The sequence below is a fragment of the Rhipicephalus microplus genome, chromosome X, assembly GCF_043290135.1.
Source record: "Rhipicephalus microplus isolate Deutch F79 chromosome X, USDA_Rmic, whole genome shotgun sequence".
Taxonomy (NCBI): Eukaryota; Metazoa; Arthropoda; class Arachnida; order Ixodida; family Ixodidae; genus Rhipicephalus; species Rhipicephalus microplus.
The window spans coordinates 32,526,020-32,547,601 of NC_134710.1; the positions used below are offsets into that span (position 1 = coordinate 32,526,020).

Genomic DNA, 21,582 nt, shown 5'->3' on the forward strand with positions numbered 1-21,582 from the left:
ATTTCGATAAGATCACACCCACTTTGCGAACTGTACAGATTGTTCTGGAACCTACGCCATCGCCAGCGATAACGCTAGAACATTCGATGGCAAGAGTATAAATGCCTGTCAGTTGTTGATCGATGGCCGATGCTCCGTTTGCCGCTATCAGTCCAAGACTGCTACTGTAGTCCGACTTTCTGTTAACTGGGCACAGGTTCACCCAAATAAACAATTTATTATTCGACTCGCAGTGTGCTCCATACATCCCCGTCACGACCCCGTGACAATATATCCGACGAAGATATGCTGTATTGAGATAGCCAAATTAAACCAGATGCTCTAGAATTGTACCAAAAATTCGGAAGCTGTATAATCCAGAACCCTTCCACCACGGTGGGCCGCTGCTTTGTGCAGCTCCAGCCTTGGCGACTAACTCCGGGCCGTCAAGCAGGCCCGTGATGCGGCGGTCAGGCAAGGTCTTGACGTCCCCACGCGAGGGACCTAACGCCCGTTCGGCGAAAGCTCTGCCGCACTACCAATAAAGTTGTTACCAACCAGCCAACACATATACCCTGGGAATCGACGTTTTGTGAAGCATTTGGAGGGAAAATGGCAATGTTAAATTTATTTTATTATTCGACGTCATCAAATGACGCTAAATATGCGTATAATTGTTGCACACGCAGACATTTGTAGAACAGTTGCATATGTTTGTACACGCAGTTGTGTGCGCTTTCGCAACGATGTCAACAGGGAGATAAGTATTATAGCAACACTAGTAGCGATAAGCTAGTGTGAAGCGCTAGTGCTCACGAGCATGGTCGCCATGGACACTGCTACATAAATTAACTCCAGCGTATATGGCAGCTAACCATAGACGTATCAGCCAGGGGACGCGACGGGGGCCCCAGCCCTCCATTGCGAAGAGGTAAGGGGGCTTTCGACAGTGGTCCCTATTGCCTGCACGCTGGGGACACCAACAACTAAGGCGAACTTTTCCTTGACCACATAATCCCCCTGTTATATAGTTAGGTGAAAATGACAATATTACGTGGGAATGTTATATATAATGAAATATCCCCGACAATTCTCTGAAAATTTTTTGTATTATCTTTACGGTGCAGGCCGCTAGACGTTTTCGCATCTCGTGTTGTAGAATTGCAGAGCAGGCTAGCGCTGAACAGGGGACCAATAGCATTACATCACTTTTTCATGCTTTGATTCTGCTGTGCCTGGCGGCCGATACATGCTGCAGATGGGAATGAGTAAAGTTTTTATAAGCAGGTGGAAACACTTGTTGCTTCAGGAAAATAATTTTCTTTCATTGAAAAAGAATATTAGCACTGCCCTGTCGAAGCTATTGTGAGCTTATTATGAGTGCGATTGATTATTTTATTGTTCGGTTTTGTCGTACTGTAGGAGACAAAAAAAAAAGGTTTGCGCTTTAGTCTCCGATAATTTGATCAGTGATCAGCCTTGCTTGTGGCAGCTTGTAACAGTGGTGGCAACTTGCAAAGTGGCGACGAATAAAGCAGTGGACTCGAGCAGTGGGAAGCTCAGCTTTTAACTTTGCCCCAAAACTTGATCCCACAAACAAGGGGATGCTAAAAGTCCGTGGCTTTTCTGCACTAAGAATGCTTAATTACGAGTTAGGCTAATTGGTTTTCCATAAACTTGAATTGAGTTTTACAGCTAAACATTGATTGATATGATTTATAAGTGGGGTTTACCGTCCCGAAACTATCACATGATTATGAGAGACACCGTAGCGAAGCGCTCCGGAAATTTCGACCACCTAGGGTTCTTTAACGTGCACCCAAATCTGAGCACATGGGCCTACAACATTTCCGCCTCCAACAGAAATGCAGCCACCGCAGCTGGGATTCAATCCCGCAACTTGCGTGTCAGCAGCCGAGTACCTTAGCCACTAGACTACCACGAAGGGGCAAACTTGTAAGAAATGTAAATCGGGAAGAACAAAACGGCGATTCCATACCGACGCTAGCTAATGTAACACTTATTGTTCCAGTTTTTCTAGTTGCAGATAGTGACTTAAACGGAAACTTCGGATCAGCCCTTGGACGCCTCCAGATACGCCAGGCATTTATAAAGCTGACTCTGAAGAGCTGGATCAAGGTAGGGCATTTCGACCAGCGTGGCTATCACAGTATCCGTGGATTGCGTATTCCAGTGTTCTTAAGGGTGCACTCTGCCACCAATGTGTCGTTTTCAAGCCAGGGACAGGGAAAGAACGAAAAGGAGCTTTGATCGTCAGTTCACTAAGTAAAAAATCTGTCAGGAGTCCGCCAAGGAGCAAGAAATGTGGGAATAGCACAAGGACGCAATCGAAAGAAGATACAACTTCCTTCGCCTCTTCAACAAGGCAACCGATGTCGCACTGAAGCTGGACACAGCCACAAAGGAAGAAGCAGAAGGCAATAAGCAGAAAGTGGTCTCCATTAAAGCAGCTGTGCTTTTCTGTGGCATGTGCACGATTTGCCTCTGCGAGGTAAACAATCACAAAGAAGGATTTCTCAGGACCTCCTCAGGTTTCGCGTCGACGCTAGGGACCACGCGCTGCAAGCACATCTCGACAAGAGCGCCAAGAACGCAAAGTACACATCAGGAAGCATTCAAAACGAGCCGATAAAGATCGGTGAGAACCTCCTTCGGAGAGACTTTGTCAATGCGTGCAACAAGTCCGGGCATTATTCGCTGCTGGCAGATGAATCTGTGGGCATATTAGGCGCAGAACAACCCACAATTGGTATCCGGTTTGTAAACCCAGATCTTAACGCTGTACGCAGATTTTCTTGGCATGATTCTGCCAGAAATCATGGACGCCGAAACCATTTCTGCCACAACTCTCAAGGCTGTTGACAGCTTCGGCCTCGATGCTGAAAACAGGCCAAGGGTTCGATAGATGCTCTTGAATTGTGCGCACAGGCTAGAATCAAGAAAAAACACTCTCGAGCCATGTACTTTTATTGTGCATCACATTGGCTAAACTTGGTTGTGAACAAGGCAAGCACGGTGACAGATATTAGAAATGCGGTGGCATCCGTCAAAGTGACAAGTTCTTCCGGGAGATACCTCACAAGAGGAATGACCCTTCGCTGCCCTTGCTTTGTAAAATCAGGAGAACCTCCAAATATACGAGTATTCGTCTCTTTCGCCAACACTTCATTGAAGTCATAAAGGCCCTGACAACACTGTCATCATCTGCGAACAGGTGAAAGCGGGAGACTGCACACCAATTATTGTGCAGCCTATGCACCCCTTCACTTTAAGTTTGCCTCACCATTATTGCCAGATATTCTGCTTTACTTTAACTGGTCACAAATGTGTTACAAAGCCGAAGATGGACATTTTAAAGATGCAGCAGATATGCGGCTCTCTACTGAAACAATTGGCCAGCACAGGGCAATATCGGAAGAAAAATTTAAGGACCTTTATTCTACGACCTCAGGAGAGCACAAATCAGTACGCCGCGCATCGGTTGCGCGCCAAAAGCATGGGAACTCCAGTAGAATTACTTGGGCTCTCTGCTCGCTGTGCTGGAAGAAAAAATTGGAGAGCGCAATGCTCCCGCATTTGTGCTGCTCTTAATACACCCAAACGCATTGAAGAAGCTTTCGAATTAAGATTTTAGGAAGCAGCTCTGCAAGCCTGCTAATAAATACTTCGACTTTGACAACTTCAGCTGTGAAGTGTAACTTTGGCATCGGTCATGAATGAAAGGAGACCTCAATAGAGACCTGATCAATCTTCTCGCAATTGCTGATGCCCACCATCAGTCAGGCTCATAGAATGGCCATAACACTTCCCTCCAACAACGTGTTGTGCAGAACGTCCTTTCAGCACGATGCGGCGTGTGAAGACGTGGCTCCGTTCGACGATGTCAGACAACCGCCTGGCAGGACTCTGTATGCATGCTCTCGCTGCATTGTGAAGAAATTGAAAAGCAGAGACAAAGAGCTTTCTGAGGGAAAACTGTACAACACTTTGCTACGCGCGCCAAGACGCATGCCGCTCGCATTTAAACACAATGAGTCTTCTGCCTCGTGGTTTCATAACTTCCGAAAATTTTATTTCGATGTTGGAGTGTTCCTATATTTTGTGCGTGCTTGGTGGTGGTGATGGTGGTGGCGGCGGCGGTATGCGAGCGTTAATACAGTCACATATACAGTTAATACAGTAATACATATACAGTCAAATGATCAGCAGAGGAGGGGGGGGGGGCAAAGAATTGGCACAGTGCGCAGACCTGCACACTTCATTGAACCCAAGAAAGTGAAATCACGCCTTATAAGACGCATTGAATGTCCCGCGTCCGACATTAGTGCAACGATAAGTAAACTCTCTGAGTTCCATTCTAAGGGTTTCACTCCCTGAACCCGGGACATGATTATGAGCGACACCGTAGGGTTTCGGAAATTTCGACCACCAGGTGTTCCTTCAAAGATCACCTAAATGTGAGTATAAGGGCCTGTTGCATTTCGCCGCAATTGAAAATGCGGTCGCTGCGACCGAAATTCGATCCCGCTACCTTCGGGTGAGCAGTTGAACACTAAAACCTTTAGACCACTATGATGGAAATTGCTTCAAGTGATGCGAGACCTTTCAATAGGGAATGTCACTGAATACATCACTTCCATAAGTCCACGTCTTCATTGTGTTAATCAGCATTCCTTGTAAAACGATTTTTTTTCATGACATTGTAGCCTTGTGCAGCGCCGACGCAGCGACTAGAATAAAGTCGACGTAGTCGTGAGGAGGCGTGCAGCGACCATGGAATAAATCTGTTTAGGTAACGTACATAGGCGTAGCAGCCGGGGAGGGGGGGGCAAGGTGGGCACGAGCACCCCCCCCCCCAACTGAGAAAAGTTGGGGGGCTGAGCCCCCCCCCCCCCTTTTGAGAGCGTTCACCACAGTAATTACTCAGTTGTAGTGTTATGAGGAAACGAAAATGTTACCAAGGATTGTTTTAATCTAGTAACATTTTTTGTAAAGTTCTCCAGTGACGGTTGTCCTTCAATGCTAGTTGCGGTGCGGGCCGCCTATGCGACTCTTTTGCGCCATGTACTGTGGCATTACAAAGCGGGCTACAGTAGAAGGTGCGAAAGCGTCGTGTACTTGCTTTGTTATGGATGGGAACGAGCAGTAGTTTTATGGACCAGCCAGAGCATTTGCTGCTTCAGGAAAATTGTTTTCTTTCATCAAAAATGAACAGCGTCATCGCTACTTTATCAAAGCTGCTGTGAGCCGATGATAGTGACGAATCTTTTTAATGCTTTAGTTCTGCCGCACTAGAAGCACCACAAAAAGGTTTCTGCTTTAGTCTGATAAATCTCATGAGCCTTGCTTACGGTAACTAGAAGCGATGGCAGCAGTTCGCAAAGTGGCGAAGAATAAAGCAGTAGGCTAGAGTACAGTGGGAAGCTCAGCTTCTAAGCTTACCCCGCAGCTCCACCCACCAGACCAGGGAAAAGATGGAAGACCGTGTGTTTATTGCACGATGGAGGCCTATTTAAAGTTTGGATAGTTAGTTTTTATTCAGCTCTAGTTGTCTTTTACAGCTCAAAATGCAACTGTGGCAGAAAAGAAGCTCACACGTGAAATGCTGCTTAGTTTTCCCTCATGATCTCACAGAGATGTACACGCGCACTACACTCTAAAAAAGTTTTCCGAGGTAACTGCACCGTTATCGCGAAAGGGGCTCTTTGCTCCTCCAAACGACGAAATGTAGGCAAAAGATTGCACATGGCACCGCAAGAAAGGGCGCTTTCCTTCTCGTAGACGAAAGCACTAGTCTTTGGGGTAACTGCAGGAATGTTCGCGCTGTGTGCAAATGACTCATCAGTGCCTACACAAGCCTGTTTCATTTCAGACGGCTCTGCAGCGTGGTGTGGTGCAGTGGTTAGTGTATGCGCATGCTGACTGAGTGGCCATGAGTTCATTGATATGCATATATAGGGTTTAACGTCCCAAAACCACCATATAATTATGGGAGACGCCGCAGTGAAAGACTCCGGAAATTTCAACCAGCTGGAGTTCTTTAACCTGTAACGAAATCAGAGCACATGGGCCTAGAGCATTTTCGCCCACATGGAAAATGCAGCCATCGAAAAGATTATATATATGTACATGTTGATTGATTGATTGATATGTGAGGTTTGACGTCCCAAAACCACTATATGATTATGAGAGACGCGTAGTGGAGGGCTCCGGAAATTTAGACCACCTGGGGTTCTTTAACGTGCACCCAAATCTGAGCACACGGGCCTACAACATTTCCGCCTCCATCGGAAATGCAGCCGCCGCAGCCGGGATTCGAACCCGCGCCCTGCGGGTCAGCAGCCGAGTACCTTAGCCACTAGACCATCGCGGCGGGGCTATATATGTACATGTGTGCGTGTGTTTGTGTGTGTATATATGTATGTGTGCATGTGCGATCCAACAGGCAATAATGTCAAGGAAAGTATAGGGGAAGTTATTAGAGCATTTGTAATGCAAATGTGAAGAAAGAAAAAGTGGGTGAAAAGATAACTTGCCGTGGGCTGGAACCGAACCTACATCTTTCGAATAACGCGTTCGATGCTCTACCACTGAGCTACCATAGTGGCTATCCCACCAGTCACTTTATTAGGTATATATATGTATACACCTCACTTCTCCGCCTGAGGAGTGAGGTAGGTTGTTTGCACCCCCCCCCCTTCAAAAGAGTTGGTGCACCACTGGTAACGCAACAAAGCAGCATGCTTCATCTGCCTCTCCGCTACAGTAGCTACCCGGACCATGACACTCTCTCACCGAGCCAACCAACCTCTAACCCGCCCATCACCATGGCGCGCCTATTAACCATGGTGCGCTACATCTTGTTACCACCGTATTGCTCGAATTTTCGCCAAGATGTCCAGCTATCTAGCTCATCAAAGGGAGGCTCGTTTTTATCTCCGTAACATCATCTCGCAGCAGGACGCCATCACGGTAGCTATGCTTCCTCCTGCTCTGCGATTCGTCTGGTTCCGATCCTGAGGCCGTCACAAACACGCAGCCCCAACAAGCCAAGTTGTCCAGTTCCACCGGGTTTTGGAGACAAAGAGAAATAGAGAGAAATAAGCAACGCTGCACGTGTGCGCTCCTTTGTTGTCCGAGATGTATTTAGAGCTGTAAAAGGTCATTCAAGTTGAGTGAAAACAAACTAGCCCGACTCTTAACTGAGCCTCTGTAGAGCTAAAAAACCGTGGTCTTTCACCTTTTTCCCTGTCTTGTGGGTCAAGTTTTGGGACAAGCTTAAAAGCGGAGCTTAATTTCTACCGAGCTCGAGTCTGGCACTTTATTTGTGGCCACTTTGCAAGCTTTCGCGATGGCTCCAAGCTGCCATATTTAAGGCTGATCAGGTTTATCAGAGACTAAAGCGGAAACAATTTTTGGCGTTTCCGTGCGGAAAAACTTGGGCACCAAAAACGCTTCGTCACACTCATCGGCCCTCAACAGCTTCGACAGAGCAGCGGTGATGATATATCCTTTTCGAAGAAAATTATTTTCTGGAAGCAACAAATGACTTGACCGGTTTAAAAAGTTTGATCGTTCCTATCCGTAACTACATCAACAAGTCACAGCAGAATAAAAGCATGAACAAGTTATGTAGTATTATATGGCCCCTGTTCGGTGCTTGCCTGCTCTGCAATACTACAGCACAATACGCGAAAGCATTGCAAGTCGACCTACAGCGCAAAGAGCCTAAAAGGAAAATCATCACAGCGGAAATGTTGGCAAAATTTCACTATGTTACAACATAGTCTTGTAACATTTCGATTTTCCCGTAAGAACATAATTGAGTGATTACTGCTGTAACGAAAAACTTTGCCTTACTTGTTGGTTTCCCCAGCGTGCAGCCAAGAGTGACCACTGTCGAAAGTGGGGCGGGGGGGGGGGGGGGGGGCTTAGCTTTCTTTCTCCAACTTTTCTCAGTGGGGGGGGGGGGGGCTCGCACCCCCCTTGCACCCGGCTGCTACGCCTATGCTTGAGCACTGCTTTAAATGCGAAGAATTTATTCGCGAACTTTGGCGACCGACCGTCCGACCAAACCAAACCAAACCAACCTACGTACCTACCTGCAAGTTGAATGAAGTCACGAAGAAAGATGCCTATGCACTGCCTCGCATAGACGATTCACTCGATCGGCTGCGTCATGCGCGCTATTTCTCTTCAATGAACCTCCGAAGTGGCTACTGGCAAATAGAAGTCGACGCGAGAGATCGTGAGAAAACGGCCTTCGTGACGCCCGATGACCTTTACGAATTTAAGGTGCTTCCTTTTGGGTTGTGCTCAGTGCCAGCCATTTTTCAGCGTCTCATGGACACCATACTATCAGACCTGAAGTGGCAAACATGCTTGGTCTATCTGGACGATATTATTGTATTCTCAGCAACATTCGAGGAACATCTCAGCCATTTATTTACCGTCCTGAAAGCCATACGTTTGGCCGGCCCTACTTTAAAACCGGTAAAATGTCATTTTGGTTTCAACGAACTCCGCTTACTATGACATGTCGTCAGTCACGAGGGTGTTCGACCTGACCCAGCCAAAATAGACGCCGTAGCGCAATTTCCTGCACCCCACACAAAATGGCCGTGAGATGATTCTTAGGGTTTTGTGCCTATTACCGGCGATTTATCGAGGACTTTTCGTATATTGCGGCGCCAATGACACGACTCACACGTGAGGACGTCTCCTTCTTTTGGGGTGAACAAAAGCAAATGGCATTCAATGAACTATGGCAACGGCTGCAAACACCTCCAGTCCTTGCGCACTTGGACCAGGAAGCCCCTACAGCACTTCACACTGACGCCATCAATGTAGGTCTGGGTGCAATTCTGGTGCAGTGGCAAGACGGCTGTGAAATAGTAATAGCCTACGCCAGCAGAACTCTCTCTCGCACGGAAGAGAACTACTCGACTACGGAGGAGTGGCTTGCCGCTAAGAGGGCGATCATCAAATTTGGTCATTACCCCCTGGCAGGGGAAGGACATGTGTGTGCATGGCCAACATGAAAGAAGCTTGCAAACAATGATTATTTTTGAAAGTGCTGCTGTTTGATGTTTAAATAATATGGAGAAATTGCCACCAAATGTGACAAAATTGAAGTAAAATGTAGAAAAAAGTAACCACAGCACCAACTTGAAATTTTTGTAGCTAGACAGGGTCAGAAAGTAGCCAGTTTGGCGCAAAGTAACCATGTACAGCAACCCTTGCGACAATATCAGGGACAGTGGCACAACTTCGTGCCTTATGTGTGATCGTGCATTTACGCTTTATGTTATAATCGGTACGTCAAAAACCTTCCGCAACAATATCGACGTGTAAATTTTCATTTTGCGACATATTTATCTATTATATAACTACATTATTTTGAAGCTACCTATGCATGAATATGCCTCGTGGTTTTGATGCTTAAAATGTAAGAAATCATTACGCGTGTGAAACCAGTACACAGCGCGTTGCCTGAAGTGGCGCAGCTGCATGGCTTGCGTGCTTTATATGCATAACGGCTAGGTTACCAAATTATTACTTTTTGTATTAGTGACAGTTCCTCAATAAGAGCGATGAGTTTCCGAACCACATACAAAATGCCGAGCCGTCAATATACTTTGGTTATAACGAGAAAACACATTAATTATAACGAGGAAACACATTTTGGTGGGAAAATAGGAGAAGTGAGTTCTCTGGCAGCATGCAAAAGCTATGTGTACCTTGGACCAAACTAAGAATATATTGAGCCATAAATGCCACACCACTGTTTAAGCAGGTGAAATAAGAACTTTGGTGCAGTTGGCACAAAATACACTTGAATGGGTGCAGTGAGGGGCACAGAGGTCGCAGTGTAGCGCAAGGGCACAGTTGTACCCTGCCTGGGGAAAGGAAAGGGAGGGTTAGGAGAGAAAGGAACACGAGTACAGGAAGACAGAGAAATAGCTAGAATGAAACAAGCAAAAGAGAAATGATGAAAGGCAAGAGAACGACCACTGAAAAAAAAACACTACTACTATTACTATTAACAGCTAATGATAATAAAAATATTTGGCATCATATGTCCCAAAACCACAATTTGACACCGTAGCGGAGCGCTCTGGAAATTTTGATGATCTCGTGTTCTTTGACGTGCCATGACATCACACAGTACACGGGCCTTTATCATTTCGCCTCCCATTGAAACCCGTACAGCCGGAATTGAACCCAAAAGACAAAGTGGTAAAAAGACAGAACATAGTGAAAGAAAAAGAAGAGAGGAAATGATAAAAAGACAGAAAGAGAAACAGACAAATGAAGAAACAGATAGAAACAAACAGAAAAGAAAAAGATAGAACGAAAAATAGAGAGCAAGCATAGCCATGTATAGCATACTATCGAAAGCAGTGGGAAAGAGAGTTCGAGTGCCTAGAATTTACTATAAATTCTTAAAGTCAGCTAGAAATCGCTCCCTTTCCTTTCAACGACAATTATTGCTATAAATTCAAACGAATGCACCATAAACCCAACTTCCACAATCTCAGGTCGATATGAGCAACGAGAGCTCTATGGTTACCGTGGCTGTCGCCACATGCCTGCTTGTGCTCAGACTGGAAGAAAGCCTTCTGTCTGAAAAAAAAAAGTAAGAATGCTCAAGCTTATGGCACACGCTTTCGAATGAACATAGCTTTTTTGCTCGTTGCCATGCCTTAAACCTGGGTTGCTTTCAGCACACTCACTGGTATGAAATGAAAGCGCTTAAAGCACGTGGCAAGACCCTCTAACTCGGCTCATACTTGAAAATTTTTAAAAGTTTTGTGGCAATGAATTAATGAGGCAATAAAATTATGGTCCATCTCTCAGAAGGGAAGCCTCACGGGATGCGAAGCAGAAACGGTGCGCACTACCCTGACCCGGTTGAAACGGGCTGCAAGTAAAATAATGTGCTGAAAAAATGGTTTGAAGTGAAACTCGGTGTAGCGTTTACTCAAGTAAACTTTGGTTTGAAACGCAATGACACTGGAGGTGGTGTTGGGTTTCGTGTGCGTTTCATCGCAGATAAACGAGCCGAAAGAGTGTTTCCACTCAACCTGCAGTAGAGAGTGGAAGGGGTGAAGAGAGAAAAAAGTGTGTTGCGATCGGGAGGGAGAAGCCGGCTGCTGCGGGCGCTGCGGTGAGCATGGTGCTGGTGAGGATGAGAGTGACGACAGCGTGCACCTGTGAGGGAAGCGTGCGAGGGGAGTGCAACAGCAGCATGACCTACTTGACACAACTCTAACACTTGCGTTGAGACGAACGCGTTTCGGTGTGTTCGTTTAGATGTACGTAGGTACGACATTACACAGTTGAGTCAAAGAGCTGCTTCGCATCTAAAGCTCCCTTGGATGAAGCCATTCGATGATAACTTGGAAAAGTATTGCAGGGCCCCTTAATGTTGCAAGTTTTATTTATGCAATGCACAATAATAGGCAAAACATTTTCATGAGACTTGTTGAACAAACTGCTAAAATACAATGTTCAAAAGCTACTGTTCTAGAGTTGAACATTATGTTAGGATAAAGTGCCTTTAAAATGACAGAACAATCTTAATACACAGCCACCACTTTGAACATACAACAGTTACAAAAAGGCCAAAAAAAGTATTAACAGGTGAGTAAGTATAACAAATGGCATGTACCTGCGAATTTAAATATGCAGTGAAAACCAATCAAAGCACTGACAGAAAAATTTCACTAAACCTTGGCGTTCTACACTCATGATAAGGCAGCACGACAAGATTTATTACACTGTTACTTCTCCACCCAACAAACTTAACAGTTAAAAATAAAGCTCCGAAAGCTGCAGCTAGAAAAAAAACGACCAAATTGAATATATGATTAACTTGAAATCCCTAACATAAATATAAAAAAATCTAAAGGCTCATCGCACTTCTTTTCATATGTGCTTATTCTTTGACACTACCACACTTCACAGGAGGTAATTTTCTGAGGCATGATTGATGGAAGCTCTTAAAAGCAAAAAACAGGCCCAATACACAGTGAACAAGGAATCTCATGCGTCTAACTACAACTTTATATAACCGATCGATCTACTGAAGCTTCTTAGCACCCACATTTCAAATGACTTTGAACCACCAAACCAGTTTTGACTTAAACTATTCTTTAAAATCTTTACTGTCCTTCATTTTGCCCTCACAGGCTTATAATAAAACAGAAATGGTATGTGAAAGTTTCATTTTTAAATTTCATGCCAAAATCTTTGTACATAGAAGTCAGCGTGACATCTTGAATAATTAAGTGCTCTTTTATATTTTAGCCACATTTGCTACACAAAATTTCCTTAAAATCATTATAATATATCTCTGGCCCACTTACAGGAAAATTTATATTTTCACCAATTAAGACCACGTAGATCCCATCAGGAACTGATAAAACCTATGATGTGAAGGCTAGTTGGTATGGAAGCTTCATGGTGGTGCATTTTTTTTTGTGCATTGTTTCCCTGACTAAGCATTTTCCCACAGCAAGAGCGGGGCTATCGGTGTTGTGAAAGGGTAACCTACTAATACAGCCAAAATAGACTCCGCTTTATTGCTTCATTAAATGGACCCTACTCTGAGTAGATATAAACCGTAACAGAAAGAGGAGCTATGGTAGTTAATACAAACATAAGTTATTTGCTACAGTAACTTCTACATACAAATAATTCTAAATGTCAAACACTTCTTTTGACATGAGTTTCAGTGGCTTTGGGTGCCACTTCAACATTAAAACAATACTGCCGTGAAAAGGCAGGAGCTGGATATTGAAGTTGCCACACGAAAGCTAGGCTATGATGTTTGGCAAGCTTGATGTTTTATTGATGGCAATGTTTAAATGGTTACAACATCCTTCTGCCAGGAAAGATGTCGTAGACCATGTGCTTTGCATGCTGGTGGCACTATTTCCATACCTCGAACACTTACCTCATGACAGCCAGGCGATACTTAAACCATACATTCCTTGCCTCTCTCGAAGTACTTGCAATAGCATGCAACTTGAAATAACTCTACATATTTAGCCTATGATCACAGCCCCATAGATCAATATCACACATGTTCCAAACTGTTCAAAATATTGGTGTAACTTTGATGTTGCTATCCATAATAGCAAAGTTTTCTCGGCGCACTCCAGGATTCATTTATGTGACGCCAGTTTTCCCACAAAGGGTATGAAAAAATAAAATGATGGAACTGATCAGGATTACAAGTTGGGCTAGTTAAATGAGGTTACTTGTAGCAAAGTAAAAAGACAGAGACAATTGTGCTGCCCATTTCTTCATTTGTCCCTGTGCTGCGTTATACCCATTCCCCTTCTCGAAAAAAGAGCCAGAAAAGTCTGTTTTAGAGAAGTTTTCAACCAAAGCCCTGAATGCTTGAATGTTAATGTCCTGCTTTGTAACCTTGCTCCTCACAGTAGCAAATCACCATTCCCAGGCCCAGTGATGTCATTTAATACAGCCTTTTCAGCACAGCTTTCGGAGCATCAAAACCTTGCTTCGAAGGACCAAATTAGCTGCTCTAAAGTTTTTGTGCTCAGTGCATGCACTCAACAACAAAACACCATAAGTTGTTCCTTCTCAAGCACTCTTGCTACAAGTGTAAAATACATGGTGTAATCGCAAAGCAATAAAGGTTTTAGGTGTGAGAGAGAAAACTGGACTATTTCTCACAATCAGTGCTTTTGTTATAGTACTTAGATATAAAAAATAGGACCTCTCATCTACAGATGGAGAGCAAAATCACAACTCAGCCACTAACCTTGGTCCCTTGGAACTCGTCGAAGCCTGTTCGGCATGTTGCATAGGAGTCTCTTCACGAGCATCGCAAGATTTTGCAGCTGAGCTGGTGGAACTGCAGCATGGGAAACCAACACCTCTACAGTTGTTTTGCAAAAGTAATACAGATGAACTGCAGCATGGGAAACCAACACCTCTACAGTTGTTTTGTAAAAGTAATACAGATTCATACATCACTACTCTTAATGAGCACAACATACCACAATTGATGAATAATCAATGATTACCCTATTTAACTCTCCCAGTCTTGCTGGCATGCCCTCTATATTTTTGTTTGCAACATAAAACATACCCGTTTTTCCTGTTCTCTTCATGGTAGACCTCTGTAAAACAAAACATTGAGACAGGTCATAAACATACGAGTCACAGTGGGTGAGGTAAGCTGGATAACTCCCATCATCAAACACCCGAGTTTCGTAAAAGTCCTAACACAGTGTGGCATGTAAAAGAGACACTATTATGGAAAAGAAGCAACGGACACTTTTCACAATCAGGGTCTTTTACAGAAGTTTTTAAGCAGCTCACCAATCATGACATTTTCAGTTTTTTTTATTTTCCTGTATGATTCTATGCTTACATAACGATAGAACAGAGAAATAATGATGATGATGATGATATATGGTGTTTTTTGGCGCAAGGGCCATTCGACGGCCAAAGAGCGCCAGTTCATGGGACAAGGAATGTGGACAATGATTGTGATTACCGGCTGTATAAGGGCCATAAAATTCCTCGCGGTAAGGCGGGTAAAAACATACAAGTAATAAAATCATGACCATGCCGTGAAAGGTGTGTGTGGTGCGAATAGATGACAAAGGTTGGTGATAATAAAAGACGATGGTGGATATGTATGGCATTAGCACAAGTGCATCACTCGTTCATACCCTTGCGCCCAAGGGCCGTGAGGCAAGTGCTTTCTTGTGTAGCCACCACAGCGAAAACCTCTCTGGAGAGGTCGTGCTACGGAATGCCCGGGTATATGATATGAAAACTATGAATTTCTTTTAAAAACTCTAACAATGATTTATGACTAAAAAGCAGTTCCCTACCGACGAACATTGCAGGGTGTAAAGGTATATGTTGTCGGTAGGGTAATGAAAAATGTTGTTTTCTTAGAGTTTCTAAGTGTTTGCACTGGATTAGTATGTGAAGGACTGTTGATGTTTCACCACATTTGTCACACAATGGTGGATCGTCACCAGACAAAAGATAAGTGTGTGTCGCGTATGTGCGTCCTATCCTGTGTTTCGTTAGTATTATATCTGTATGACGCGATTTCGATACGGGCAGCCAATGACCAAGGTGTGGCTTAATAACGTGTAGTTTGTTTTGTGTGTGTGTATCCCACTTGCTCTGCCAGTATACCCTGAGGTTTCGTTTGAGAGACGGCTTAACATCAAGGGCCGGGATTGATATGGGTGTAGGGGCAGTGCTTTTGTGGACGGATGCAGCGAGCTGATCCGCCCTCACGTTGCCTTGAAGCTCACGGTGTCCTGGCACCCAGCACACTACAACATGTTGTTTGAGTGTGTAGAGTGTGCACAAAATGGAGTAAAGTGAGACAACGACTGCGTTTTTGTGTTTTTTAAGAGTGTGCAGAGCCGTTACCATACTGAGGGAGTCCGTATAAATTACTGCTTTTTGTATTTGTAATTGCTTGATGTGTTTAGCCGCCACAAGTATTGCATAAGCTTTCGCTAAGAAGATACCTGTGTCTGGATGTAGAGGGCCAGCATCCGAAAAGGATGGGCCAACAGCAGCGTAGGACACAGAGGAGTTAGACTTGGAGGCATCTGTAAAGAAATCAGGACGTGTGTATTTCTGTTGAAGTTCCAGGAAGTGTGTTCGGATATGGGCAATAGGCGCATGTTTTGTAACTTCTAGAAAAGACACATCGCAGTCTATAGTCTGCCATTGCCACGGTGGCGGGTATGCTACAGGAGCCATTAAACTGTGTTCAAGTGAGACTCAAGTTTCCTCAGCTAGACTCTTCAGGCGAACTGAGAAGGGCTGCCTCAACGAAGGCCTATTTTGAAACAGGATTGAGCTCGACAAATCATTAATAGTAGAGTATGAGGGGTGCTTCTTGTCTGCTTTTACCTTAAGGAAATAAACAAAGGACATGTAAGTTCTCTGCAGATGAAGCGACCACTCATTTGACGCAACATAAAGGCTTTCTACGGGGCTGGTGCGAAAAGCACCCGTAGAAAGGCGGATGCCCAAATGGTGCACGGGGTCCAGCATCTTCAAAGCACTTTGAGTCGCAGACTGATAAACAACGGCCCCATAATCTAAGCGGGTGCGAATGAGGCTTCTATATAGGTTCATGAGACATTACCTGTCACTACCCCTCCTAGTACGTGACAACACTTTTAAAACATTCATGGCTTTTAAACATTTTGTTTTTAGATACTTGATGTGCGGTACGAAGGTCAACTTGTTGTCCAAGATTAATCCTAAGAATTTATGCTTTGTATTAACAGACAGACGTTGACCGTTCAGTTCAATGTCGGGTTCTGAGTGCATGCCTGTCTTTCGGGAGAACAAGACACGCATGCTTTTTTGTGGGTTCAGTCGGAATCCGTTTTCCTCTGCCCATTTGGAGACCTTGTTTAAACCTAACTGAACCTGCCGCTCACACATTGCCAGACTGCAAGATCTAAAGCCAAGCTGGACGTCATCGACATATGTACAATAAAACATATTGCGAGGAATGGACAAGCACAAGGAATTCATTTTGATAAGAAAAAGTGTGCAGCTAAGTACACCACCTTGTGGCACGCCTGTTTCCTGGACAAATAATTGGGAAAGAACCATGCCCACTCGGACATGGAATGTCCGGTTTGACAGGTAATTTTCGATTATGTGAAACATTCTTCCGCGCACGCCAAGGTGGGACAGGTCTCTTAGAATTCCAAAACGCCATGTTGTATCATAAGCCTTTTTGATATCGAGGAATACAGAGAGAAAATATTGTTTATGGACGAAGGCGTCTCTGATCTGTGCCTCAATACGAACAAGGTGGTCTGTGGTGAATCTACTTTCTCAGAACCCGCACTGAAATGGGTCGAGCAAATTGTTTGTTTCAAGGATATGTACAAGTCGGCAGTTTATCATTTTTTCGAAGACTTTGCACAAGCAGCTTGTAAGTGCAATAGGCCTATAACTCGAAGGTAAAGAAGGGTCCTTGCCCTCTTTCAAAATGGGAATAATAATAGCCTCTTTCCAGGAGGTAGGGATAGTGCCAGAAAACCAGATAGCATTGTACAAACAAAGTAAGGTTTTTCGTGTTTCGATTGGTAGGTTTTTTAACATTTCATACACCACACGTTCAGAACCTGGGGCAGAAGTACTGCAGGAGTTTAGAGACGTTCGCAGCTCAGCTAGACTGAAAGCTTGGTTATATGCCTCGTATCTAGTGCCTTTGTGTTCGAGTTTCTGCTTTTCTATTCTTGTTCTGTATTTTTGGAAAGTGTCAGTATAGTGGTATGAGCTGGACACCTGTTCAAAGTGTGCACCGAGGAAGTTTGCCTGATCTTCCAAGGTATCACTCTGAGTGTTTACGAGTGGAAGTATGTGTACTTGTTTTCCTGCTATCCTACCGACCATGTTCCAGACTTTAGCCTCCTGTGTGTATGAATTGATCCCTGACAAAAACTTCTGCCAGCTTTCCCTTCTGGCCTGCCGACGCGTTCTCCAGCCTTGAGACTTTATTTTCTTGAAAGTGTCGAGATTTTCGGCTGTCGGTGAGTTCCGAAGCAGCCTCCAAGCTCTGTTTTGCTGTTTGCGCGCGTTTCGGCATTCAGAGTTCCACCATGGCACACGCCGTTTTCCAGGGTGTCCATTTGTTTGTGGGATGCATTTTGTGCAGCATCAATCAAAAAGGCTGTGAAGTAGTTGACAGCAAGATCAATGTTCAAAGTACATATGTCATTCCAACCTAGACGAGCGATGGTACAAAACTGTTCCCAGTCGGCTCTATCTATGAGCCACTTGGGAACACGTGGTGGGCACTCAGTTATTGTAGTTGTGCTCAAAACTACGGGGAAGTGGTCACTTCCGTACAGATTACTGACGACATTCCACTGGAGTAGAGGCACAAGAGATGGAGATGTTATGCTTAGGTCTATGGAGGAGTAGGTGTTATTAGTGAGATTATAATAAGTTGGTTCTTTTCAATTCAGGAGACACGCGCTCGACGAGAGAAGGAACTGTTCGATCAGTCGACCTCGCGCGTCATACCGAGTCACCCCATAGCCTGCCATGCGCATTAAAGTCTCCAAGGAGAACATAAGGCTCCGGAAGTTCATCAATTAGAGAGTGTAAATCAGGTTTTTTGCAGCCGATAGCTAGGAGGAATGTAAATAGTGCAGATTGTGATCAATTTATCAAAAAGAACTGCTCGAACAGCCACTGCCTCAAGGGATGTTTGGAGTTGTAAGTGTGTGCATGCAATTCCTTGATTCACTATGATGGCAACACCTCCGGATGATGTCATGGAATCAACACGGTCCTTTCGGAAAATAACGTATTTACGAAGAAAATTTGTGTGTTTTGAATTAAGGTGTGTTTCTTGTACACATAGCACTTTTGGTGAGTGTTCGTGTAAGAGTTCTTGGATGTCGTCAAGGTTTCTGAGAAGGCCCCTCACGTTCCATTGTATAATTGGAGTGTTCATGATGAATGTAAAATAGTGCTGTGTGTACGAAAAGCGAGTGGCTGTTTATACAGGGAGTTTGAGTTCACTTAACAGGGCCGTCACCAGGCCCTGTTATCTGCTTTTTTGTTTTCTTGGCGCGCTCCAAGGAGCCACGCCGCTCTTTCGGCCCCAAGGGTACCGATGTATCCATTGCCTCCTCGAAGGCACTGGATGCCCGCACATGCGGGCTGTTAGTACGAATTTCGGGCCTCGTCTGGTGAGGTGAGGCCTTGAGACCCGAGGACTCTGGAGTCTCCGGTCTCTGTTTGGGAGTAGGCGGTGTAGCCTGGGCTACAGCCGCCTTAGGGGCAGGTGCCACAACCACCGGCTCAGTATGCACGGGCCGAAGGTGTGGCGAGGGCTGGTGCGGCGGTGCCCCCTGACGCGCCGCATCAGCGTATGTAGATCCATAGAGTGGAGTGACTCTTCGCCGTGCTTCCTTAAATGTAATGTTCTCCTTCACCTTCAATGTAATTATTTCTTTTTCTTTTTTCCAGTATGTGCAGGAGCGTGAATATGCGGCATGGTTTCCTTCACAGTTTACACAGTGTGGCGGTTGATTGCAGTTCTCAGACACGTGGCCTAGGACTCCACAATGTGCACAAGTCTGGCGACCACGACAGGTTTTAGAGCCATGGCCATACCTCTGGCCTTGGAAGCAACGACGAGGGTTTGGTATGTACGGCCTGATAGATGTCTTCGTGTACCCTGTTTGAATAGATTCCGGTAGTTTACTGGATGCAAACGTGAGTATTAAGTGTTTTGTCGGTGTTTCCTGATGATGATTCTCTGTACATTAGTGACATTTTGGCTCTTCCACCCCTCCAAAAGTTCAGTCTCAGTCAAGTCAAGTAAGTCCATGTCAGATACGACTCCGCGAGTTGTGTTCATTGATCTATGTGGTGTTATGGTTATTGGTATGCCACCGAAATCTGAAAGACGGTCTAGCTTTTCTTATTGTTCTTTGTCGCGGATTTCGAGGAGAAGGTCTCCACTAGCCAATTTGGTTACCTTGTATCCTATGCCAAGAGTTTCGGTGAGACATCTAGAAACTAGGAAAGGAGAGACGGTCCTGGCTTGCTTTTCAGTTTTTTCACAGTGGATAACATGAAAGTCAGGATATGTTTCTTTTGGCTGGTTGAAAAAATTTATATCATAGGTGCGTACCCGCTTTAAGCCGGTACGATCAGACAGTAGGGGGAATGCTCTATGCATGCCTTTCTTATTTTTGTTCAGCAGCGTTGGCGGCCACCCACCAAGGAGCCCAACGAGAAGACGCTACAAGTTTACAGATGCTGAAAACTGCAGACACCAGCCGTACAACACCACTATAACCCAATGCGCCTAGACCAAGGTAGGCTATTTGCACAGGGTTAACCCTAGCCGCCAGGAAGTTTGGAAGTAAACGGAAGACAGTAGAAGACAGGACAGATCAATAGTAAGAGATAAAGACGAAGATGTAGGGAGAGAGAGATAGGAGAAGGCGACTGCCAATTTCTCCTGGGTGGGTCAGCCCAGGGGTGCCGTCTACGTGAAGCCGGGGCCAAAGAGGTGTGTTGCCTCTGCCGGGGGGCCTTAACGGTCCAATCACCAAGCGTCGGCTCAACCCCCAGGATCCCCTTTTCCCCGGACACGGCAAAGCCACGCACGGCTGCGCGTGGGAGGAAGTCGAAACCCCCCCCGTTAGCTCGGGTCCGTGGTGTCGCTACACACCAAACGCCTGCTTTCACAGGCGCCCCTGCGGGGAACAGAGAGAAATAAATGCCTTAAAGGGTCAGTGTATAATTCTATGTTTACATAACAACAGAACACAGACAAATAAATGCCTTAAAAGGCCAGTAAACAAACCCAAGGTCCAAAAATTGTTGCCGCAAGAATTTCTCGAATACGTGCTATTTTAAGCAAGTTACAGGGGCTAGAACATCGCATACAGCTAATTTAAATTTTCGCGCAGTCTCGCCACCCGGAAGGAGAAGGCGTGGCCTGTCGTCGTGACTTTGCCCACTTCGGCAATGTGGTAAGACCTCAGCGATCGACGTCATCGGCGAACTTGATGAGTCGCAACACACTTCCTCTTGCTGCGATGACTGGTTGTTTTTTGTTTACCCGGTGCCCATGTTTCTTCGCAGCTCAGTCGCTGGACTCGCAGCCAACAACGATTTGCAAAAGAACTGCGTTCGAAAACCCGGACATTGAAGTTGGCCCGATTTTTCTGGAGTTCAAGTTTTGGGGAGTAGAGTTACTGTATATGCTCCCTATGGGAGCAAAGTTGCGCATAGTGCCGCCATTATGTTTATTGGCTGTGCAGTGAAGCCACTCATCGCGCGCTCAAGAGAAAAATACGGCGCGATGTGCCAGCGCAACTGCGCGGCGTGCCGCAGACTTATTCGCGCGCAATGAGCATGACTGCCCTGTTGCAGTGAGGCGAATATGCTTGAGGCCCGTAAGCTTAGAATTAGGTGCATGTTAAAGAACCCCGGGTGGTCGAAATTTTCGGAGCCCTCCACTACGGCGTCGCTCATAATAATATGGTGGTTTTGGGATTAAACTCAACTATTACTTAAATGAGGTGAAAATTATTTTTTTAAAAAGTAACTCATTCGTAATAATTCTGCAGCACGTTTTTTTGCGCCAGACGTACGATGCACATCATTTCTGCAATAACATTTTTGTGATTACCTTCTTTTGGCCCTGCTAGATGGTGCCACCTATCTGGTCTGTCGGGGGCTGACACTTTTGCGGCTTCAATGTTCTGGCCATATTACCTTTAACAATTCGGCTGAAACAATGCAATCACTATTGACGCTCACACTTGGCTTGTTGTGACAGGATGTGTGGAGTCTCCGCAATGCGGATATTGTGAGTTCCTACGAGCGAAGGTGAATTTGCGAAACAGCGCCACAAACGTAAAGCCTACCCAGCGAGTAGTTTATGTTGCGTAAAGGTTTACGTTCTGTAAAAACTCGTGCATGCGCAGATTATATCTGGTAACATCGTAACGCATGTCGTATAAGTACATGCTAAAAGCCCCTAACGGTTGTAACAATGAGACT

At 45.1% G+C, this 21,582-nt stretch overlaps 1 protein-coding gene across 5 annotated transcripts in view; it reads right to left on the minus strand.

Annotated features, from left to right (window-relative positions):
- Nucleotides 1–21,582, minus strand: part of LOC119187124 (uncharacterized) — a 47,085-nt gene that overhangs the window by 13,947 nt on the left and 11,556 nt on the right. Inside the window, exons 4-7 of one of the 5 annotated variants that reach the window (XM_075876172.1) lie at nt 15,540–15,623; nt 14,126–14,156; nt 13,796–13,888; nt 2,952–3,923 (exon numbers count right to left, since the gene is read on the minus strand). The exons of 3 other annotated variants lie outside the window; for them this stretch is intronic. In XM_075876172.1, the coding sequence (XP_075732287.1) occupies nt 3,745–3,923; nt 13,796–13,888; nt 14,126–14,156; nt 15,540–15,623 (387 nt within the window). In that variant the 3' untranslated portion in view covers nt 2,952–3,744. Of the gene's footprint in view, nt 1–2,951; nt 3,924–13,795; nt 13,889–14,125; nt 14,157–15,539; nt 15,624–21,582 lie in introns of those variants that run through there. One more of the 5 variants, XM_075876173.1, reaches the window with a different exon arrangement.